The sequence below is a fragment of the Opisthocomus hoazin genome, chromosome 8, assembly GCF_030867145.1.
Source record: "Opisthocomus hoazin isolate bOpiHoa1 chromosome 8, bOpiHoa1.hap1, whole genome shotgun sequence".
NCBI classification, from domain to species: domain Eukaryota; kingdom Metazoa; phylum Chordata; class Aves; order Opisthocomiformes; family Opisthocomidae; genus Opisthocomus; species Opisthocomus hoazin.
Genome location: NC_134421.1, coordinates 19,151,844 through 19,172,374, shown reverse-complemented (window position 1 = coordinate 19,172,374; position 20,531 = coordinate 19,151,844). Strand labels below are relative to the sequence as shown.

At 51.1% G+C, this 20,531-nt stretch overlaps 6 protein-coding genes across 6 annotated transcripts; 4 read left to right on the top strand and 2 right to left on the bottom strand.

The window, feature by feature from the left end:
* Positions 1–689: 689 nt before the first annotated feature.
* LOC104338487 (histone H2A-IV) lies at positions 690–1,458 on the bottom strand. Its single transcript, XM_009944538.2, has one exon. The coding sequence runs from the start codon at positions 1,407–1,409 to the stop codon at positions 1,020–1,022; it is 390 nt and encodes a 129-aa protein (XP_009942840.2). The 5' UTR covers positions 1,410–1,458; the 3' UTR covers positions 690–1,019.
* A 310-nt stretch (positions 1,459–1,768) lies between these two features.
* On the top strand, positions 1,769–2,155 carry LOC104338476 (histone H2B 1/2/3/4/6). The gene has a single exon (XM_009944526.2). It carries the CDS (start codon positions 1,775–1,777, stop codon positions 2,153–2,155), a length of 381 nt encoding a protein of 126 aa, XP_009942828.2. The 5' UTR covers positions 1,769–1,774.
* A 13,096-nt stretch (positions 2,156–15,251) lies between these two features.
* On the top strand, positions 15,252–16,566 carry LOC104338530 (histone H1.01-like). Its single transcript, XM_009944583.2, has one exon. It carries the CDS (start codon positions 15,258–15,260, stop codon positions 15,936–15,938), a length of 681 nt encoding a protein of 226 aa, XP_009942885.2. The 5' UTR covers positions 15,252–15,257; the 3' UTR covers positions 15,939–16,566.
* LOC104338541 (histone H2A-IV) lies at positions 16,548–17,084 on the bottom strand. The gene has a single exon (XM_009944594.2). The coding sequence runs from the start codon at positions 17,033–17,035 to the stop codon at positions 16,646–16,648; it is 390 nt and encodes a 129-aa protein (XP_009942896.2). The 5' UTR covers positions 17,036–17,084; the 3' UTR covers positions 16,548–16,645.
* Positions 17,085–17,234: 150 nt separating this feature from the next.
* Positions 17,235–19,320, top strand: LOC142362211 (histone H2B 5). The gene has a single exon (XM_075428612.1). It carries the CDS (start codon positions 17,399–17,401, stop codon positions 17,777–17,779), a length of 381 nt encoding a protein of 126 aa, XP_075284727.1. The 5' UTR covers positions 17,235–17,398; the 3' UTR covers positions 17,780–19,320.
* A 651-nt stretch (positions 19,321–19,971) lies between these two features.
* On the top strand, positions 19,972–20,509 carry LOC142362171 (histone H3). Its single transcript, XM_075428233.1, has one exon. The coding sequence runs from the start codon at positions 19,994–19,996 to the stop codon at positions 20,402–20,404; it is 411 nt and encodes a 136-aa protein (XP_075284348.1). The 5' UTR covers positions 19,972–19,993; the 3' UTR covers positions 20,405–20,509.
* The last annotated feature ends 22 nt before the right edge of the window (positions 20,510–20,531 follow it).

Sequence of the window (20,531 nt, the reverse complement as noted above, 5' to 3'; positions counted from 1 at the left end):
ACAGCAGCAGCTCTAAGAACCCCTCGCCTTCTCCCAAAATAAGGAGGGAGCGCGAAACTCCCCATAGCTCACAGAGAAAGGGGGGGCAGATCCAGCCAGCAACAGAAAAATGAAATTAAAAGCAGCAGTGCTCTTTTCTAGTGTAACACAGTGATTATCACCATGGTTGGGACATCACATCAGGCAGCTCACTGGGAACACTGGTAGCACTGTCCTGCTTAAAAGCCTTCCCCAGTACCATACAGAGCTAAACCAGACAAGGAAAGCCAGCGAGGTGCTCTTACAGAATAGAGTTAAAATGCAACAAAAATGGAAATCAACAAGGAACTTGAGACAGGGAAGCACCCCTCCTGTTACAAAAGCATCAGTTCAGGGTCACTACTGGGACCACATGCTTTCTTTAGGGTTTTATTTTTGTGTGCTTTGTCTTTTTTTACCCACTCCTCCAACCCAAGTTTGAAAAGTGCACCTCACCCAGACTTACAACAGCTTTCAGCTACACTTTGTTACTCTTTAACAGGACAGAAATAACTTAGACTGATACAAAGTCCTCAGTTTATATCACCCTCTGCTAAACAGTACATGAAGCACTTATACAAACCCAGAATTCTCTTACAAGGAGGCAGGGTCTACTCCAATTCATTTCAAAAATGCAGTTGCCACTACTGAAGCATTAAAAGCATATAGCCTTTCTCACAGCATAAACATCTTTTATTAACAGAACAACTTTAAACAAGCAACTAATTTGAAACTCAAAGTGGACTGACTTAAGTATTTTAAAAAGTAACATCTAAAATTGATAAAACAGCCTACCCACAAGAAAAATTGTGGGGCAGGCAAGAACAGAGAACAGCACAGCTAAAGCAAACACTTTGCTTTAAAAAAAAAAGTACACGTTTCTGCCTGCATTTACAAGAAGAAACAAAATCACAGAGCGACTCAACTCTTTCTGACCTTTGTGGGTGGCTCTGAAAAGAGCCTTTTTTTTCTTTTGTCACCAGATTAGTCTTATATAGTGTTCACTTGGCCTTAGCCTTGTGGCTGTCAGTCTTCTTGGGGAGCAGCACGGCCTGGATGTTGGGCAGCACCCCACCCTGCGCGATGGTCACCTTGCCCAGCAGCTTGTTGAGCTCCTCGTCGTTGCGGATGGCCAGCTGCAGGTGGCGCGGGATGATGCGCGTCTTCTTGTTGTCGCGGGCCGCGTTGCCCGCCAGCTCCAGGATCTCGGCCGTCAGGTACTCCAGCACGGCCGCCAGGTACACCGGGGCGCCGGCACCCACCCGCTCCGCGTAGTTGCCCTTGCGCAGCAGCCGGTGCACGCGGCCCACGGGGAACTGCAGCCCGGCCCGCGACGAGCGCGACTTGGCCTTGGCCCGCGCCTTCCCGCCCTGCTTCCCGCGGCCGGACATCGCAGACAATCAGCCAACCAGCACCCACAGCAGCAACGACAGCTCCTCGCTAGCACCGACCTGTCCCCGCCTGCCCCGCCCGCCCCCTTTTATCCTGCTCGGGCGGAGCGGCGGCGCCTTCGCTGATAGGCTAGAGAGGAGGCGTTGTTACGGCTGCCAATGGGAGCGCGAATCCAGCAGTGTCCAATGGCAAAGCCTGGATGGGGGTAGTGACCGGCATTGGAGCTCCCAACCAATGGCGATGCGATGCCTTCGAGCTGCTGCTTTGCCCAGCGCCGCTATAAAAGGGGCTCCCAAGGCAGCAGCGCTACCCGGTGCTTCGGTGTCGTGGTTTGTTGGTGAGTGAGGGTAGTGCGTTTGCAGCAATGCCTGAGCCGGCGAAGTCTGCCCCCGCGCCCAAGAAGGGCTCCAAGAAGGCAGTGACCAAGACACAGAAGAAGGGCGACAAGAAGCGCAAGAAGAGCCGCAAGGAGAGCTACTCGATCTACGTGTACAAGGTGCTGAAGCAGGTGCACCCGGACACGGGCATCTCGTCCAAAGCCATGGGCATCATGAACTCGTTCGTCAACGACATCTTCGAGCGCATCGCCGGCGAGGCCTCGCGCCTGGCGCACTACAACAAGCGCTCGACCATCACCTCGCGGGAGATCCAGACGGCCGTGCGGCTGCTGCTGCCCGGCGAGCTGGCCAAGCACGCCGTCTCCGAGGGCACCAAGGCTGTCACCAAGTACACCAGCTCCAAGTAGGGCGTCTCGGACCGCCCCTTTTAACCCAAAGGCTCTTTTAAGAGCCACTCACCTATTCATTAAAAGAGCTTTAATTTCAGCGCTTTACTCCAATTTTACTAGTGATATGTTCTGAATATATTAATAAGTGTTCCATCCCAGTGATGTACAAGCCGTAGAACAGTTTACTGCTAAGGGCATAACTCCTGTCTATGGTCACTACTTGTGATCTGTATGCTATATGTGGCTCTTTCTGCCTTGCTGAACCCATCTACTACAGGTGAGTCTTCCTCACACTGCCCGTTGCGTGTGTGCTCTTGTAGGCTGCTTCGATTGCCAGCTGTTCGCAGGGTACGTTCCCAGTGCTGTCTGCTTCCTGCGTGCTGTTGCTCAGGGAAAGTCCCTGGTGTCCTGAAAGGGAAAGTGGTTCGGGTGCTTGCTCTTCTATTCAGCTGACTTGAGCCGTGGTCTACCTCCTTTCCCTGTTTTCATACCATGAGCTTCTATGTTACCAGTAATAGATGTACACTAGTTTAGTTTTAACGTGTCTTTAGGAGTTTAAGTAATTAGTAAGGAAACACTCTTGGTTTTACTACTTACTACGTGCTTTAACTGATTAAGCGATCTTCTAATATTTTTTAATTTCAAGATTCCATATAAAGGTTCTTCAGGTTTTCAAAACAGACTAACACTCAGATAGACAAGGCGTAATCGCGCATCAACGACTGCAATTTCTTAGCCCGTGCTGCCTCCTCATGGGCGTTTCCGAAGTTTCTATCCTTTTGCGTTTTACAGCATCAGGTTAAGACTTCAGACTGAGTGATACAGGAAAAACTGCAATAACCGGTGAAAAACTGGTCCCGTAGGACACTACGCAAGCGAGACATACGAGGCAGAGAAGTTAAATAACTGCTGGAAAACACCAGTGACAGAACTCTTCGAATGAAAGAATTGGTGGTTTTTAAAAGTGTTTGGATCGGGCAGTTCTGGCATAGGGCGCAGGGGTGGCTTATTTGGAGCTGGTGTACTTGGTGACAGCCTTGGTGCCCTGGAAGACGGCGTGCTTGGCCAGCTCGCCTGGCAGCAGCAGCCGCACGGCCGTCTGGACCTCGAAGCAGCGGGCAGCCACGGCCAAGCCCAAGAAGGCGGCAGCGGTGAAGAAGAGCCCCAAGAAAGCCAAGAAGCCGGCGGCTGCGGCGGCCAAGAAAGCAGCAAAGAGCCCCAAGAAGGCGACCAAGGCTGCCAAGCCCAAAAAGGCGGCGGCAGCCGCGAAGAGCCCGGCCAAGGCGAAAGCGGTGAAGCCCAAAGCAGTCAAGGCGAAGAAAGCGGCACCCAAGAAGATGTAAATTTTACCGGAAGAGTCCTGCTCTGCAAACTTTGTTATCCAACGGCTCTTTTAAGAGCCACCCACACTTTCCCTAAAGGAGCTGAGGCACTGAGGTCGTCCGTAGCCTGCAGCAAGGATCCGGTAATTCGTAAGTCGTTAGAGGTCCTTTGTGCCTTTTTTTTCCCCGACGATTACCGAAAGAAACGCTAACGAGCACGGTAGAACGCGGCGGCTTTAGGGAAGTGTAGACTTTTGCATCTTTTTGGCGAGTAATTGGTTTGACGATTTGATAAAAATCGGATGTATGCTTTTTTAATAACATATTTTGTAACAAAAGTAACACAATTGTCAGGCGTGCTACTGCTGAGCCACGTCTAATCGATTGTATTATTTCTCTTAAGGTGTCTCCTTCAATGGTTTTGCCTCTTTGGGGGAGGAGGCGTGGGTTTACTCACTGACGCGAAAATAGCCCTGAGCTCTCCCGTTGCTTTTGTTCGCGGTGAGAGAGAAAAGGAACTTCAAGTATTGAAAAAGCCCGCCCTGACCAGGGATTGGCGGTGCCGTTTCAGCCGCTTTCGCGGAGGAAAAACGCGGCGGAGGGGGAAGGGAGGAGAGTTCGCACCGAAATGCGCTGTTCCTGTGTTCTCTGGCTTAAGGACTGGACGGAAAATATCCTATTCTGGGAAGAACTTGCTGTGGGAGGACGTTTTTGCATCTCTCTGTTAACAAAGACATGGAAATCGTCGCTGCTATCACCACGCGTGCTTCCGGAGGCGCAGAGCCGTGGCTGTGCAGTACCCCGGGCGGTGGGTGCGCGGCGGGGCGCTGAGCGGTGTGCGGGTCCCTCGGCCTGTTGTTCTAAAATGCTCGGGCGTCAGGCGCGGAGCGACGTGCTTGGGGGGGGGGACGGGCCCGTCAACGGCGCGGGGCGATGCTTTTGTCGGGCGGCGCAGAGCGGCGGGAGCACCTTCGGGGCGCGGAGCGAGGTGTGTGTCGCTGGGCGCTCAGCGATGTTGCTGTCGGTCGGAGTATTGCTGCGTGTTCCTCCTCCGGCGCGGAGCGGTGTGTACGGAGCAGTGCACGGCGATGTCTGCGTCGAGGACTGAAAACGTAATGCGTGTTTCGGATGCCCTCTCCTCGTCGGGAGCCCGGCGCGGTGTGTGTTTCTGCAAGGCTCGGTGCGATGCGTGTGTCGGAGAAGCGCTCTCTGTGCGTGCGCGTTTGCGTGTCGTTTTATGGCAAGCAGATTGTGGAACGTGAGGGAAGTGAATGATGGGTACGGTGAACAAAGCAGTGTACTGGAACACAACGGCGGGCTGTTGGGAGAAGCGGTTTCTAAGGTCACCGCAACAAGCGCTCCGTGTTGGGACCTCCGAGCGCTCGGAAGGGGGACGTCAGGTCTTCCTTCTCCTGCTGCTTGGCGGCGTGGGAGTCGGTGTGTTGCGCACTTCACGTGGCTCGTCTTGCACCCGTTTCATTTCGGGATTCTTCGGTGACGCTTGCACAAGCCGCCACAGCAAAGCGCCGGGACCTCCTACCCCACTCGTGGGTTTCCGTGTCCCCGTTCGCCGAGCACGGCGCTGCCTGTCCTGCCCGCTCGCACGGCGGTGGGAGCACCCTCTGCTCAGCCTAGGTGAGGCGAGATGGTCTGGCTATTCCTTTCTGCAAACATTCGTCTTAAGGGTCCGTTTACCTTCTGTTTCTTACACCGCTGCCAGAAGCCCTTGAAAGGAGCCGTGGTACTCACGGGGCCCGAATTAACCCTTAGCGGGGTTACCAGAGGGATTGCGTACGCCCGCAGTCGCTGCACCCCACCTCGCCCGCCCTGTCCAGGAGGGACCGGTGTGGGGCCGGCAGCAATCCTGCCCCTCTTCGCCTCTCAGTACTGAGGCTCTGTCTCGCCTGGGTGTCGAGGGAAAAGCGATTGTACGTGGGAGTTTTTCAAGTGCGAGTACTGCTGGAGTAAAATTTTTGCTTTTATCCCATAAGGAAATATTGGACTCTATCATCTTCCCCAGACCCCCACCCTGTGTCTTCATTTGCTGGTGCCTAGAGCTCACTCCTACGGGAAACAGCCACGAATGGAGAAACGGGAGAGGAGAGCATGCGGCGGTCGGGCTCCGGGCTCAGTCGCAGCCGGGCACTGACTGGCAGTCTGCTGACACAACCCCGGCCCCCCTCCTCCTCCTCTCCTCTCCCCCACGCTGGTTCCTCCCCTATTTCCCCTAGCTTTCGGTCGGCGCAGTCTCCACGGTGGCTGCGACCCCCGCTGCGAGCCCCGGGCACACGCACGGCCGCGGGAGGGATCCCCGCAGGGGATGAGGGGGAGGCTGCGGCGGAGCCTGGAGCCGAGGAGCGGCCTGGGGTCCTCAGGGTCCCTTGGCTCCTCGCGGCGCGGAGGGGTCGGCGCTGGCAGCGGGTCGGCACAGTGCCCCTCCGCCGCCCAAACCCCCCTCCCAGCCGGCACCAGGGCCGGACTGTCCGGGAGGAGCCGCCCCCGCTTCCAGCAGCAGCACTTGCTCACGTGCGTAGATTGGGCAGTGAAGCCTCCCTTCTCCTAATTAAGAGCTACACGTTAGTTATCACTAATTGATTTTCTGTATTACCCTTAGCTGTCCAAGAACAGCTTCATACGGTCCCTTCAGAGCGGAATAGTTAACAACAACTAGGTGGAGATAAAGATCCTCTTCGCAGTGGTGGGATGAAACGCCTTCTCTCCTCAGAATGATAGCGATCGTCACCGACGTCAACAAATATTTTACCGAACAACTTCACACTTTCACTTGCATGCGATCTGTGCCCTTAGAAAGTCGCATGGTTCCAGGATCCCTTTTTTTTCCTTTTCATTGAGATGAAGAGAATCTGAATTAAAACCCTGTTCTCGTTGGATTTTTGCAGACGTGTCACCTCTCTGCCATTTGTTGCCCGCTAAAGCCTTCTCCTTAACAGACACCGGTGTGTATTGCATATTGCCTGGGAGGGAAAGCTAAGTGCCATGGAAAGAGATGATGAGAAACAGCTGGAATCAGCATTAGAAAGTGCGGTTAAAAACAAACAAACAAAAATCCCAGGCAGTATAAATCAGTTTTCCTTTGGAAGTTGCTTATGAAACTTCGCCCGGCAGCCACGAGCGTAAGGAAACAAAAATATATGAGCCACAGAGTTTGATATCTTTCTAGACACGAACTAAATTGTATGGAGAGCTGAAAACGAGTAAAACAGGTAAGCTGAGTTCATTACCCGGGGTGGATCTACCAACGCTATCTCTAAGGAAATGGGAACATATCTAAGAGAAAGAAAAAAATTTGCACATCTGAAGACAGGGAGTTTAACACCCTTTTGTTCTTGCAAAGCACTGTCTTTACTGCAGGAACAGCCCACAGAGGTATTCGGTCACCCTGCCCCCCTCCTAACTTTTCGTACGCTTTCCAATCTTAGGAAGAACGGATTTCCTGAACAAAGACCGGCATTTGGAAGGGAGGTTCTGGGCGCCGGTTCCACGCGATGGAAAACCCGACCCTGGGCTGGCAATGCAAAGGAAAACTGCTTTATTCGTCACGTTGACTGTGTCCAGGCAGATTTCATTGCAGTTCTGCTTGTACTTCTGCATCCAATAATGTTTCTTGTTGCTAGGACCTTCTTTCTTCCTTTCCCTTTGCCAGGATTGAAGGTGACTTTTTTGAGGACTTCTCAATATCTTGCCCTCCATCTGTGGATTTTAACCTCTTGGCATGGAGGTTGTGTTTAGGCTCAGGCTTTACCTTAGCTGCTGTGCTTGCGCATCTCTGACTCATCTAGCTACATTTTCCTGGCTCAACCTCATCCCAGCCTTGTCGCCTTGGACATGCCCAGTGATCCGGGGCTGTGACTGTCCCCAGTCTTTGTCACCATCCCTGCCCCACTCGCCTTGTGCAGGTGCTGTGAGGCTGTTTCTTTGCTGGGGACAGCATGGCCCTGCCTGACCCCTGTCCACCTTGTCTCCCAGCTCACTTGCACTTGCAGGGAAGCCCCTTCCTGCTGCTCTCCCACAAACTTTGTGGAACTTGTTTGTTCATCTAGGAATGTATTTACTGAAGTTAAATTAGACTTAATATAGAATCTCCTTCCCTTTCAAATAATCATTATTTACACATCTATCCCCATCTAGTGTGTTAGTGATGGTGGCATGGATATGAGGATTGAAGTAAATATTCATCCACTTCCAAGCAGTTCCTGAGATATCAGCTTTTTTAACTGTTGATCCTGCAGATCACTTTTTTTCTGGCTTGACATGCCATCATCACCTTCACAAATACCTGACGCTGGGATAATATCAGGGCAGGCTGCCCATGATTTGCATGAGAATGACCCATTGCTAACTTGGAGTGACAGAGTTCAGTATTGCATGTGCTTCTATGAATATTGCCTGTGAAGTATTAATACCCATCAAATGTCCTGTTTTGTGGCACAGAATTGTGGTTTTGAGCTGTAGCAATTCTGCCAAGGAATGTGCTGAACATTGCTATGGTCATCTTAGACAGGAGATGCTTGTGGTGGGTATTCTTAAGCACCAGAGAAGACAGACTATTTCTTTGTCCAGCTGAACAGAGAATAGTTACCACCCTCACTATCTTGCTTCGGTTGTCTGTGTTCAGTCAGGCAATAAAGAGATGGACAAAGGAGAGAGCTAGTGGCAGAGGTGAAATAGTGATGCAAATACGTGCCATTGAGAAGAGAGAAAGATATCCCTGGGAACCTGTGAATCAAAGCTGAGCCCCACCGACCACCTGCCTCAAGTGCCTGTATGCCCAAGTGACATCTGGCAGCATCCTGTAGGGAAGTGGATGCTGCTGGTTGCCTCACAGTTTCTTCTGCAGTGGTGATACTGACAGATGGGGCAGCCAGGGCACTCATGAGCCAGGATAAGAGAAGGAATCATCAAAAATTAGGGGTGTCATAGGTACATCCTGCTGGTTTTGCTGATCTCATTCTGTGAGTGAGATTCACTACTTCTGTGAATACTGGGCTGCATGCAGAGCAACCTTGTCAGGGAAGCTTGCAGAATAATACACAAAGCCTGTAACACTTATTGTTGAGGAGGGAGATGGAGGAAACAGCAGTTAGGGACAGTAGCAAACGACCAAGGTGGCTCCTAGGAGTAAAAAGCCCACTACGACTTCCTGGGCATCACCTGTAAGGAGAGGACCGCAAGCTGCTTTTAAAATGCACAGGTTTTCCCAGCCTCTAAACATCTGGGAAGGAGCTGTGAATATCAGCTTTTCAGTCTCAGCTGTCTTCTCAGTGCTCACCTACTGTGCTCTGCCGCTCATTTATCACAGCCTACAAGGAGCTGCAGCTGGTTGCACTCTCCTCATCTTTGTAGTACTGCTTTCCACCATCGATCCCAGGTCTTCTCAGCCAAGGCACCAGGCAGCTAGGAACTGGCTTGGCCACTGAACCTGCCCGAGCTGCCTGTGTCTTGTAGGAGACGGTACAGGACAGTTCAGTTTTGTAACAAGGTGCACCACTGCATGCTTGTCACTTCTTATTTCACCCTGACATAAGTGAGACTCACACAGCTGCAGGGCCCAGGGAGAAGTCAAAACTAAAATTTTGTTCTCATCATCTTGAAATTCAAATGGAAACTTGCACCTGTGCTGAGGCTGTCTGTGGAGTGGACGGCCTAAGAAAGAGAGTGCCACCTCCTTCCCCAGAGTAACCGGCAGTGGGAAGGAGTTGCTGTTCCCCAGTGTGCAGGGCAGGGAACAGCAGTCCAGATGTGCTGCACTGGGACATCCCAGATGACTCACACAAAGTGTCCAGCAGCAAAGCAAATGTCATGTTCATGTGACATTGAAATGTTTCATATTGTTCACATTTCATATTTCACATGTTCATGTTCCCCCAAAAGATCTCGAACATTTCCCTGAACTATTAGAAATACTGAAATTAGTGACACCCAGAGTTTCCACTCTACATTTCCTTTTGGTCTGCAGCTTGTGCACACATTTTCCATACACATCATATTTTGCGTACTCTGTGACCCTCTCAGCTTATTAAAGGAATGGCTCATGCAGAAACGAAGAGTGGTGACTGGCTACTTTCTCTCTACCTGAATTCACATTCCCTACTGGCAAAATCTGGCTTTTTATTAAAGCATTAATATACATGTATAAATTCATCCAATACAGTACTATTTTCATACATATTACATATATATCATGTTGAAATTTTGAAGAGTAAAAAAGACTCTTTGTAATTTGACTGACTGATTGCTAGCTTGATGGATCTGAACTGGTTCTTGGAATTATCCCTTAACTGAGCTGGATGTTATCGAAAACTATGTGGTCTAGAATGAACAAGAAGCTATTTCTCTCTTGCTTTGAATTAAAACAAAATTTAAATAAAAATTATGTGGAAGAATTCTCTGCTGGAGACTGAACAGTATGCAGTTGTAACCCCTTCCCTATTGAGACATGAAGATTTCTTATAGATATAATAAAATGTTATAATTTAGAACATCATGATAAATCAGTTTTTAAATAAAATCCATCATCTGCAGACAAAAGATATCTCCTAAATCATCCAAAGTCTGCAATTACATCAAGGACGTATTTGAATTTCCTGGAGTGACTCTGTTACTTCATTTATGTTTCTTAGGTACCTGGAGCACCTGTAAGTCAGAATGATTTTAACTGAATCACATCTATAAAATATGAATGCTCAGCAGCACAGGCATCAGGAAGAGCTACTTGCCTGAGAAATTATTGAAGATACTGTGCAGCCTTAGGCAGCCCAACGCGAAAAGCATGTTAATGGGGCTTTGCAGCTATAGGCTTAATAAGTGACCTTGACCACCCTGTCTGAAATATGCATACGTATGCTGCAGTCCTGCCTCTTCAGCTGCATCTGTGAGGTGGATGCCTCCATATATCATCCTGAGCAAACAGTAAAACTCCAGCACAGTCATAGTTCCCTTGGTGGTATGAATCACAAGACTGGGGTGCTGCAGTTGATGGCTATGAAGGGACAGGCAAGGGGCAGGGGGTGGGGGAGAGTGTCCTCTATGTAAAATAACAGATTGATTGCACAAAGTTGTCTTTGAAAAACAGCGATGAACAGTTGAGAGCTTGTGGGTAAAAATTAGAGGCCAAGCCAGCAAGGGAAGCTTCATGGTTGGTTTTTACTACAGGGGCACGGGATCAAGGGGAGGATGCTGCTTACTTCAGCTACGGGAAGCATCATGCTTGCAGGCTCTGATCCTGCCGGAGGACTTCAATCAACCTGGTATCTGGTGGAAAAGTGGCACAGCAAGCTGTAAGCCATGCAGGAGACTCCTGGAACTTGTTTCTGATATTTTTTTAATCCAGGTGAAAGACTGCCTAAGCAGAGGAGAAGCATTACTGGATTTGTTGCTCACTAACACAAAAGAACTAACTAGAGAGGTTAAGATTGGTGGCAGCCTGAGCTGCAGCCTGGGCCCAGGGCCATCACAAACTTGAGGGATGTGGGTCAGACAAAACATAAAGTCAAGACCCTGAATTTTAGTAGAGCAAACTTTCAGTTTTGTAACAAACTAGTGGATGGGACCCATAGGAGACTGCCCTCTGGGATAAAGGAGCAGAATAGAGCTGGCAGCTATTTAAGGTCATTTTTCTTAGAGAACAAGTTCTCCTAATTTCCACATGTAAGAAGGCAGGCTAGGGAGTCAGGAGACCAATATGTCTGAGTAAGGACCTTCTGGTCAAATTGAACTGCAAGAAGGAAATGCATAAGCAGTGGAAGCAGGGATGTGCACCCTGGGAAGAATATAGGGCTGCTGTCCAGGTGTGTAGGGATGGGATTAGGAAAGGTAAGGCACATCTGATGCTGGATTTGGCAACGATGTGAGGAATAATAAGCAGGGCTTCTGTGGGTACATTGAACAGAAAAGAAAGACCAACAAAAATGTACTCTTCAAGAGGTAAGACAGGAGTTCTATTGACAACTGACATGGAAAAGCATGAGGTACTTCACATTTTTTTGCCTCAGTTTTCACTGGCAATCTCTCTTGCCACATCTCTCAAGTCCCCAAACCTCACAGCAGGGACTGGGGGAACAAAGTCCTGCTTATCATAGGAAAAGATCAGGTTCGAGACCATATAAGGAACCTGAACATACACAAGTCCACGGGAACTGACAAGATTCATCCCAGGGTTGAGAGGCAATTGGCAGATGTGGTTGCCAAGCCACTCTACATAATATCTGAAAAGTAACGGCAGTCACTTTTCCCCACTAACCCCAGTGACTGGAGAAAAGAGAATATGACATACATTTAAAAAAAATAGCGTGATATTCCTTTATTGTAGGGAACAGGTAAAACGAAGGACACTGGGAACTACTGACCAATCAGCTTCACCTCAGTGCCTGGTAAGATCAAGGAGCAGACCCTTCTGGAAGCTATTTTGAAGCATATGGAAGACAGACAGGTGATAGATGAGAAGTATGGATTTCATGAATATACTGTTGGATAAAGAATTGGCTGGATGGTTGCATCCAAAGAGGTATAGTCAATGGCTCAATGTCCAAATGCAAACTAGTAATGAGTGGTGTCCCTCAAGGGTCTGTGCTGGGACCAATATTGTTTCATACCTTCATTAATGACACAATGAGTGAGACTGACTGCACCCTCAGAAAGTCTGCGGATGACATCAAGCTTAGTGGTTCAGCTGACTTGCTAGCCAGAAGGGATGCTATCCAGAGGTACTTTTACATGCTTGAGGAGTGGGCCCATTTCATGAAGTTTAACAACACCAAGAACAATCCTGCAGAGCAAGACTTGGGCATACAGGTGGATCAAAAATTGGACATGCGATGGCAATGTGAGTTTGCAACCCAGAAAGCCACTGGTAGCATGGCCAGAAGGTCAGGGGAGCTGATTTTCTTCATCTTCTCTGATCTCATGAGTGCTGGAGTACCTGGAGTACTGCATCAAGCTCTGGGGTCCCCAGTACAAGACAGACATGGAACCTGTTAGAGCAGGTCCAGAAGGGCCATGAAAATGATCAGAGGGCTCGAACACCTTTGCTGTGAAGAAAAAGCTCATGGAGTTGGTGTTGTTACGCCTGCAGAATAGAAGGCTGTGGCAAGACCTTATTGTGGCCTTTCGATATATGAAGGGTGTTTGCCAGAAAGACAGACAAAGACTTTTTACCAGGGTCTGTAGTGACAGGATAAGGGGCAATGGTTGTAAACTGAGAGAGAGTAGATTTACATTGGTTCTAAAGAAGAAATTTTTCACTATTAAGATGGTGGGACACACTGGAATGGCATTGCCCAAAGGAGTTGTTGACGTCCTATCAGTCGAAGTTTTCAAGGTCAGGTTGGACAGAGCTTTGAGCAACCTGGTGTAGTGAAAGATGTCCCTGCCCACGACAAGGGAGTTGGTCTAGATAATCTTTGAAGGTACTTTCCGACCCACACCATTCTATGATTCTATAGGGTCCCGAGTCACACAGGCTCAAAAGAAAGACCTTCACTAAGGGATTTATCCAATACCACAGAAGAAAAATGATTCCTTGCATTTCTGACTGAAGTTCCAAAAAATTTCGGTCATGTCCAGATATCTTAGTCCAGTGTGAGCCGTACATTCTACCTTCTGTACGTTAATAAATATGCTGTTTACTTGACTATTTTTTTTTCAGGGAAAAATCGGAGGCAGAAGTCATTCTGTCTCTTACTGAGTACATCATTGTACAGAGCTTTGTATCAGAAAAAAGAAAAAGATCTTTTTTCTTGATGATAATATTTGAAATAAGGTATGAACTATTTTTTTAGTAAAGTTGCCCATTAAAAGAAAGGTATTAAAGGGCACTTGCAAATTTTTTTTCTTATTTCTCTCCTCCACCTGATAACATTTGCAATATCTCTTTGCACTTCTTCCTTTGCTAAGCCTAAAACCAACTGTCTATGATTGTCAAAAACAAAATTGAAAGGTCAAGATGTGTAGTCAAAATTTTGGAGGACCAGAAAAATGAGCTTTTAGGAAAGCATATAGACTGCTCCAGGACTGTGCTGCTACATCAGGTGTTTGAAGAAGGATAGAGGCCTAGGCTAAGCCCAGGAAAATGTATGTGCAAAGGATTAAAAGAAATTAGAGGTAAAGCTACTAGTGCACCAACTCTGATATGAGTGAATAGAATGGAGTAAGATACAGTATTTCAAGAAAGTACATATTCGACGGAGCTAATCCCTGGAAATTTCTGCTTGATGTGTCCTTTCCAATTGCCTCACTTCTATGACAATGTAGTTCACAACCCACAAGCCACAGTCAGGTCACCAGGTGAAAGCATCAGTACAGATGCTGGCTCCAAATGCACATGATCTGTCCTTATACTCTCATATATGATGTTATTTTGCTGTTTGTCCTCTCTAGACAAAAGCCCCTCTGAAATGCTGCCACATCTTTAGGCAGTTTCTCACACTTTAGGTGCATCCTAGTCATGGTAAACCAGCACCACTGACAAGCTCTTAAAACCAGTCCCCACATCACCAAAATGCAAGACGGTCTGTGATATTATATTTTTGAAAGAAAAAGTGAAAGAAGCCAAATGACTGCATTTTCAATCATAGGAAATAATCACCAGGGTCTCCTTTTCCACATTGTACTACGTATTTTTGACCATCACACTCTGCCATCCAATTCATCCCAAGAAAAAAGCAATTTATGTATATTCAGTTTATCCCACATCACAGATCTCGTGGGTTGGAGACAGCCATGCCCTAGTTTGTCTCAGCAGTTCTGAGGACATAATTATTTGATTAAGTCCCTGGATTTACATATTTTATTAAAGAAATGCCTGCAGCCTTACCTCTGTTTTTCATAAAGAAAATATGCACGCCATATTTTACTTTTTTTTTTTGCACAACTGCTGATTCTGTCTGACTAAATACCTGAAGTACACTGTAAAAGTAAGCACAAAAATAAACACTATCTTAAATTAAGACCATGCAAAAGAATGTGTTTACCTATTGTGCTTAATCAAAAGAAGTATTTTGAAGGAAAAAAAGGGAATATAGTTCATCAAAATATTAATACAAAGAGGCAGAAAAATGAGGGAAAAAGTGAAAGAAGTTCTGTGTGTTCTCATAATGTGTTACAGGTACCTGCTGATTTAAGACAGCTGTGTTTCACATCACCATTTCTGGTGATAAGTGTCCTTCTTTTACTCTTTATTAGTTCTGAGTAGAGCTAAGTAGGGCACTATATCCAAAGGTTTCATTATTTTTAAGAGATGAAGCCTTGTTACGGAAAACAACTCATAACGCAGATACAGAGCTGAGTGTCTACTTTGTGTTACTTGCTCCTTTTCAAAGCTGATTTACGCTAAGAAAGTGTTTCAAGATCACCTACATTTTGCGCTACCTTAATGAAAAACCGCCTCAGGAGCATGAATCCGCTGCCGCTGTAACAGTGCTGTCAGAAGTGAAGTTTTATTTCAAAATGAAAATTAAAAATCTCACCGTCCAGCTCGGCGTTCAATCCCAAAACTGGGGGATTATTGGCTCGCCTGAAATTCATTCTAACTCTCAGCCCAAAGAAACGCCGAAAGACAAAAAAATGTTCTGTCCCCAGCAAGAATGCTGAGAAATGGGGTGCCGCGGTCACAATTTTTTTACGAAAAACACACTTTTTTGAGAAGGAAGAAACACAAGCCGAGCGGCGGAACGCGGCGGGGCGGGGCGGGCTCTGCAGCGAACCAATCGACGCCCGCCGCGCTGCTATAAATGGAGGCGCCGCCGCCGCCGCTGCAGCTCCGCACTCTGGTCTGCGCCGTCATGTCCGAGATAGCACCCGCTCCGGCTGCAGAGGCAGCGCCGGCCGCCCCGGCCCCCGCAGCCAAGGCCGCCGCCAAGAAGCCGAAGAAGGCGGCGGGCGGCTCCAAAGCCCGCAAGCCCGCGGGGCCCAGCGTCACCGAGCTGATCACCAAGGCCGTGTCCGCCTCCAAGGAGCGCAAGGGGCTCTCTCTCGCCGCGCTCAAGAAGGCGCTGGCCGCCGGCGGCTACGATGTGGAGAAGAACAACAGCCGCATCAAGCTGGGGCTCAAGAGTCTCGTCAGCAAGGGCACCCTGGTGCAGACCAAGGGCACCGGCGCCTCCGGCTCCTTCCGCCTCAGCAAAAAGCCGGGAGAAGTGAAGGAAAAAGCCCCGAAGAAGCGGGCGGCCGCGGACAAGCCCAAGAAGCCGGCAGCCAAGAAGCCCGCCAGCGCCGCCAAGAAGCCCAAGAAGGCAGCGGCGGTGAAGAAGAGCCCCAAGAAAGCCAAGAAGCCGGCGGCTGCGGCGGCCAAGAAAGCAGCAAAGAGCCCCAAGAAGGCGACCAAGGCTGCCAAGTCCAAAAAGGCGGTGGCAGCCGCGAAGAGCCCGGCCAAGGCGAAGGCGGTGAAGCCCAGAGCAGCCAAGCCCAAGGCGGCCAAGCCGAAAGCAGCCAAGGCGAAGAAGGCGGCACCCAAGAAGAAGTAAGCCCCCGTGGCAGAAAGCTCTTGCTGCGCACTTAAACCCAACGGCTCTTTTAAGAGCCACCCAAACACTCTACAAAAGGGCTGAAATAGGGTGTTTATTTTACTTCTGTTACACCGTCGGTGCATACTGGAATTCGGTATAGTTTCCGAGTCTGACCCAGAAAGAAGCTCAAAAAGGGCGCGCTGTGGGTGGGACGGAATTCCCCGGTTCAGGAGCAGCCCTTGGTGCTGCTCTGATCGTTAACGTGCTACACTACTGGGGAGGCGGTTCGCTCCTTTGAGGGTGGACATCGCTTTAACGCGTGTTAAGTGCTGCTTAAAGACTTCATCCCTTTGTTTTCAAACCCAGCCTTGTAGCCAAAATTTAACCCTTTCTTTGCTACACCCTTGTGTGAGACTACACGAGAGGGGAAGAGGCAGGGACGATTTTCGGTTGCTACCAGTTTTCACCTCAGCGCTAACACAGGATGGGGGATTTGAATAACATTAACGTCCTCTCCTTCTCACGCACTAACACGTGCTTTTAAATGTGCTGTAACGTAATTCTTGGGGAAAAAAAAAAGCAAGAAATTTGTTTATGAAGAAATCCTATTGGTGTTTACAAACTCACTTAAAGGAATTTCAGCTCTTTAGTGATGTAGTGGGTGGCTCTGAAAAGAGCCTTTGGGTTTCTGAGGGAACAACTTCCCGGGCGCTGCTCTCAGGTGCTCACTTGGCCTTGGCCTTGTGGCTGTCAGTCTTCTTAGGCAGCAGCACGGCCTGGATGTTGGGCAGCACCCCACCCTGCGCGATGGTCACCTTGCCCAGCAGCTTGTTGAGCTCCTCGTCGTTGCGGATGGCCAGCTGCAGGTGGCGCGGGATGATGCGCGTCTTCTTGTTGTCGCGGGCCGCGTTGCCCGCCAGCTCCAGGATCTCGGCCGTCAGGTACTCCAGCACGGCCGCCAGGTACACCGGGGCGCCGGCGCCCACCCGCTCCGCGTAGTTGCCCTTGCGCAGCAGCCGGTGCACGCGGCCCACGGGGAACTGCAGCCCGGCCCGCGACGAGCGCGACTTGGCCTTGGCCCGCGCCTTCCCGCCCTGCTTCCCGCGGCCGGACATCGCAGACAATCAGCCAACCAGCACCCACAGCAGCAACGACAGCTCCTCGCTAGCACCGACCTGTCCCCGCCTGCCCCGCCCGCCCCCTTTTATCCTGCTCGGGCGGAGCGGCGGCGCCTTCGCTGATAGGCTAGAGAGGAGGCGTTGTTACGGCTGCCAATGGGAGCGCGAATCCAGCGGTGTCCAATAGCAATCTGGGATCGGTGTGACGACCGGCATGGTGCTCCCAGCCAATGGCGGTGCGACGCTGTCGAGCTGCTGCTTTGCCCAGCGCCGCTATAAAAGGGGCTCCCAAGGCAGCAGCGCTACCCGGTGCTTCGGTGTCGTGGTTTGTTGGTGAGTGAGGGTAGTGCGTTCGCAGCAATGCCTGAGCCGGCGAAGTCTGCCCCCGCGCCCAAGAAGGGCTCCAAGAAGGCAGTGACCAAGACACAGAAGAAGGGCGACAAGAAACGGCGCAAAAGCCGCAAGGAGAGCTACTCGATCTACGTGTACAAGGTGCTGAAGCAGGTGCACCCGGACACGGGCATCTCGTCCAAAGCCATGGGCATCATGAACTCGTTCGTCAACGACATCTTCGAGCGCATCGCCGGCGAGGCCTCGCGCCTGGCGCACTACAACAAGCGCTCGACCATCACCTCGCGGGAGATCCAGACGGCCGTGCGGCTGCTGCTGCCCGGCGAGCTGGCCAAGCACGCCGTCTCCGAGGGCACCAAGGCTGTCACCAAGTACACCAGCTCCAAGTAGAGCGTCTCGGACCGCCCCTTTTAACCCAAAGGCTCTTTTAAGAGCCACCCACTTTTTCATTAAAAGAGCTGATGCTGCAGTGACTTGTGCTTAGCTGTCCTAGGCTTTTGTGGAGAAGAAGAGCAGTAATACAGCTGTGAAATCGGTATTACAAGGACTCTGGGATGTATGTTTTCGCAGTAAATGATGTATTGGACATCTGCATTAGTGGACCAAACAACACTCGCTGGCGCATAAAAAGACCTCGGGAGCTCATTTCCTATTTGTGTCCGGTGTTAAGGGAAGGTTAACAATAGATGACCGATGTGGGTGTTTTCTTTAGATGCTCGAAATAAGCGTGCTCTGGGCAGGCGGTGCTTGCTCGTTGTCCCGCTGAGGCACTTCAGCCCAGCGGGGACACTCCCAAAGCACAGACGGTACAGAACGACCGTGTGCTTTTTTTTTCTGCTTGGCGGCAAGCAGCTCCAGGCCGGACACCCCCCCTCTCTCCGCCCGTTAGCGTTCTCGGGGGCGACCCGGGGAAGCAAAGCGAAGCGCTCCACAGCTCTCTCGCCCCCGAGCCACGTAGCGCCGCCTGCCGTCCTGAGCACGCTCTTGCCCGTCTCTCTCCCGCTGCTCCGTCCAGCTGTTTCCCCGCGCCCCGTCAAGCCGGCGGCGGGCGGGACGACCGGGGACCGCGCCGCTGCCGGGCTCGGTCCGACTGGAGTGCGGACTGCAAGGCGCTCCCCGGCAGGCGGGCCCGGCGCGGCGCCGCTCCCGAGAGGGCGGGCATTGGTCGCGCCGGCGATCGCGGCTCGGAGCGCGTCCCCGCGGCCCCAAGGCGCTCTCCTCCGAAGAAAACCGGGCCTTGAGCCGGGGGCGGGGTGATAGAGAGGATTGTAAGAAATGTGAAACTACAACAAAAAGGCCTTAATATTCTCTAGTTTTTAGTAGTCTTTAGTATTGTAACTTGTATTTCTGCATGCATAGTGATCTAACAATATAACTGTTACACTAATCCCTGTTTTCTCATTAAGGAATGTAGTGGAAGGACATGGGCACAAGCTATCACTTAGTCGTTGGACAAAATAATTAAGTGAAACAAAAGTGGTCTTGATTTTCAGCAAATAATTGGGATAATTGTGGGATAAAAGAGACTCCTAAATAACTCTACTCCAGACAGCTCAGCCTTGGGAGGGCAAATGCGCTAAGCTACAGAGATAAGGAGGCACCAAGAGAGCAACAAGACTGGAGCAAAACAACCTGAAGGACATGATATACGTAATGCTAGAACTGAGTTTGCGCAGAAAACAAATGTCAATCAGTGAACAGCGTGATGAAGAGGATGGGCCTTCATCTTGGGACCCCCGAAGACCACCCAAAGATACTAGCAGACATGCGTGAAAGATATTTACATATGCTAATTAGTTCCTAGAAATATAATGAATAATTACCTGTGTGATTGTATTTAACCTGAAGCAACAGGGTGTCTGGCGCGCACGTTTGGAGGAGAAATCCCCCGTGTGCCCGGCGCCGCAATAAAGAATACCTGCTTAACAGTATACATTGTACTGTTAGGTTTTTCTTACCGGATCTTCGAATCAGGGGGAGCAGCCGGGGAACGTTCGCCGTACGCCACACGTCGGCTGCCACCTGCGCCTACAGCGGTCCTGCCGCAGCCCTGAACCGAACGCGGTTACTGAGCGGGGCGAAACAGCGGGGCACACGGGATCGACGGAGGCTGCCGAGCGAAGCGGCCTTTGCCAGCACCCCCGATGCCGTGGGGTGGGGGGGGGGGGGGGTGCGGTTTGGGAAGAGGCGGAGTGCGCGGGCGGAGGGACCCTGCTATGCATCGCTGGCTTCCGGCGGTTCCTGTCACCCCCTCGCCGCCCGCACCGCCGTTCGCGGAGGCCGGTGACGCATTCCTCCTCAGAGGAACAGCGAGCGAGCCGGCGCTGAAGCGTTCTGGAGGGCCGGAAAGCAGCCAGCGGCCGGGCCGGCGCAGACCGTGGCGGGAGGAGGGAGGGCGGGCCGGGCCGGCGGCGCTGGAGGCGGGGCGCGGCGAGGGAAGGGCGGGTTTCCCGCCGGCGAGGCGCGCGCTTATTCGAATGCTGGCGTCGCCCAATGGCAGCCGCTCTCGCCAGACAGCCAATCGGCAGGGAGCCTCGGCTATAAATGCCGCCGCTGCAGCTCGGTTTGTAGCGAGCGGCAAACCGTAGCGACGAGTGCGGAGCGATGGCGCGCACGAAGCAGACGGCGCGCAAGTCGACGGGCGGGAAGGCGCCCCGCAAGCAGCTGGCCACCAAGGCGGCCCGCAAGAGCGCGCCAGCCACGGGCGGCGTGAAGAAGCCGCACCGCTACCGGCCCGGCACGGTGGCGCTGCGCGAGATCCGGCGCTACCAGAAGTCGACGGAGCTGCTGATCCGCAAGCTGCCCTTCCAGCGCCTGGTGCGCGAGATCGCGCAGGACTTCAAGACCGACCTGCGCTTCCAGAGCTCGGCCGTGATGGCGCTGCAGGAGGCGAGCGAGGCCTACCTGGTGGGGCTGTTCGAGGACACCAACCTCTGCGCCATCCACGCCAAGCGCGTCACCATCATGCCCAAGGACATCCAGCTGGCCCGCCGCATCCGCGGGGAGCGCGCCTGAGCCGCCTCCGGCCGCAGCCCCTCCCCCGTTCCCGCCCACACAGACCCAAAGGCTCTTTTAAGAGCCACTACAAGCACAATAAAAAGAGCTGTAACACTTCCAGAATTTAATGTGTGTCCTGTCATTT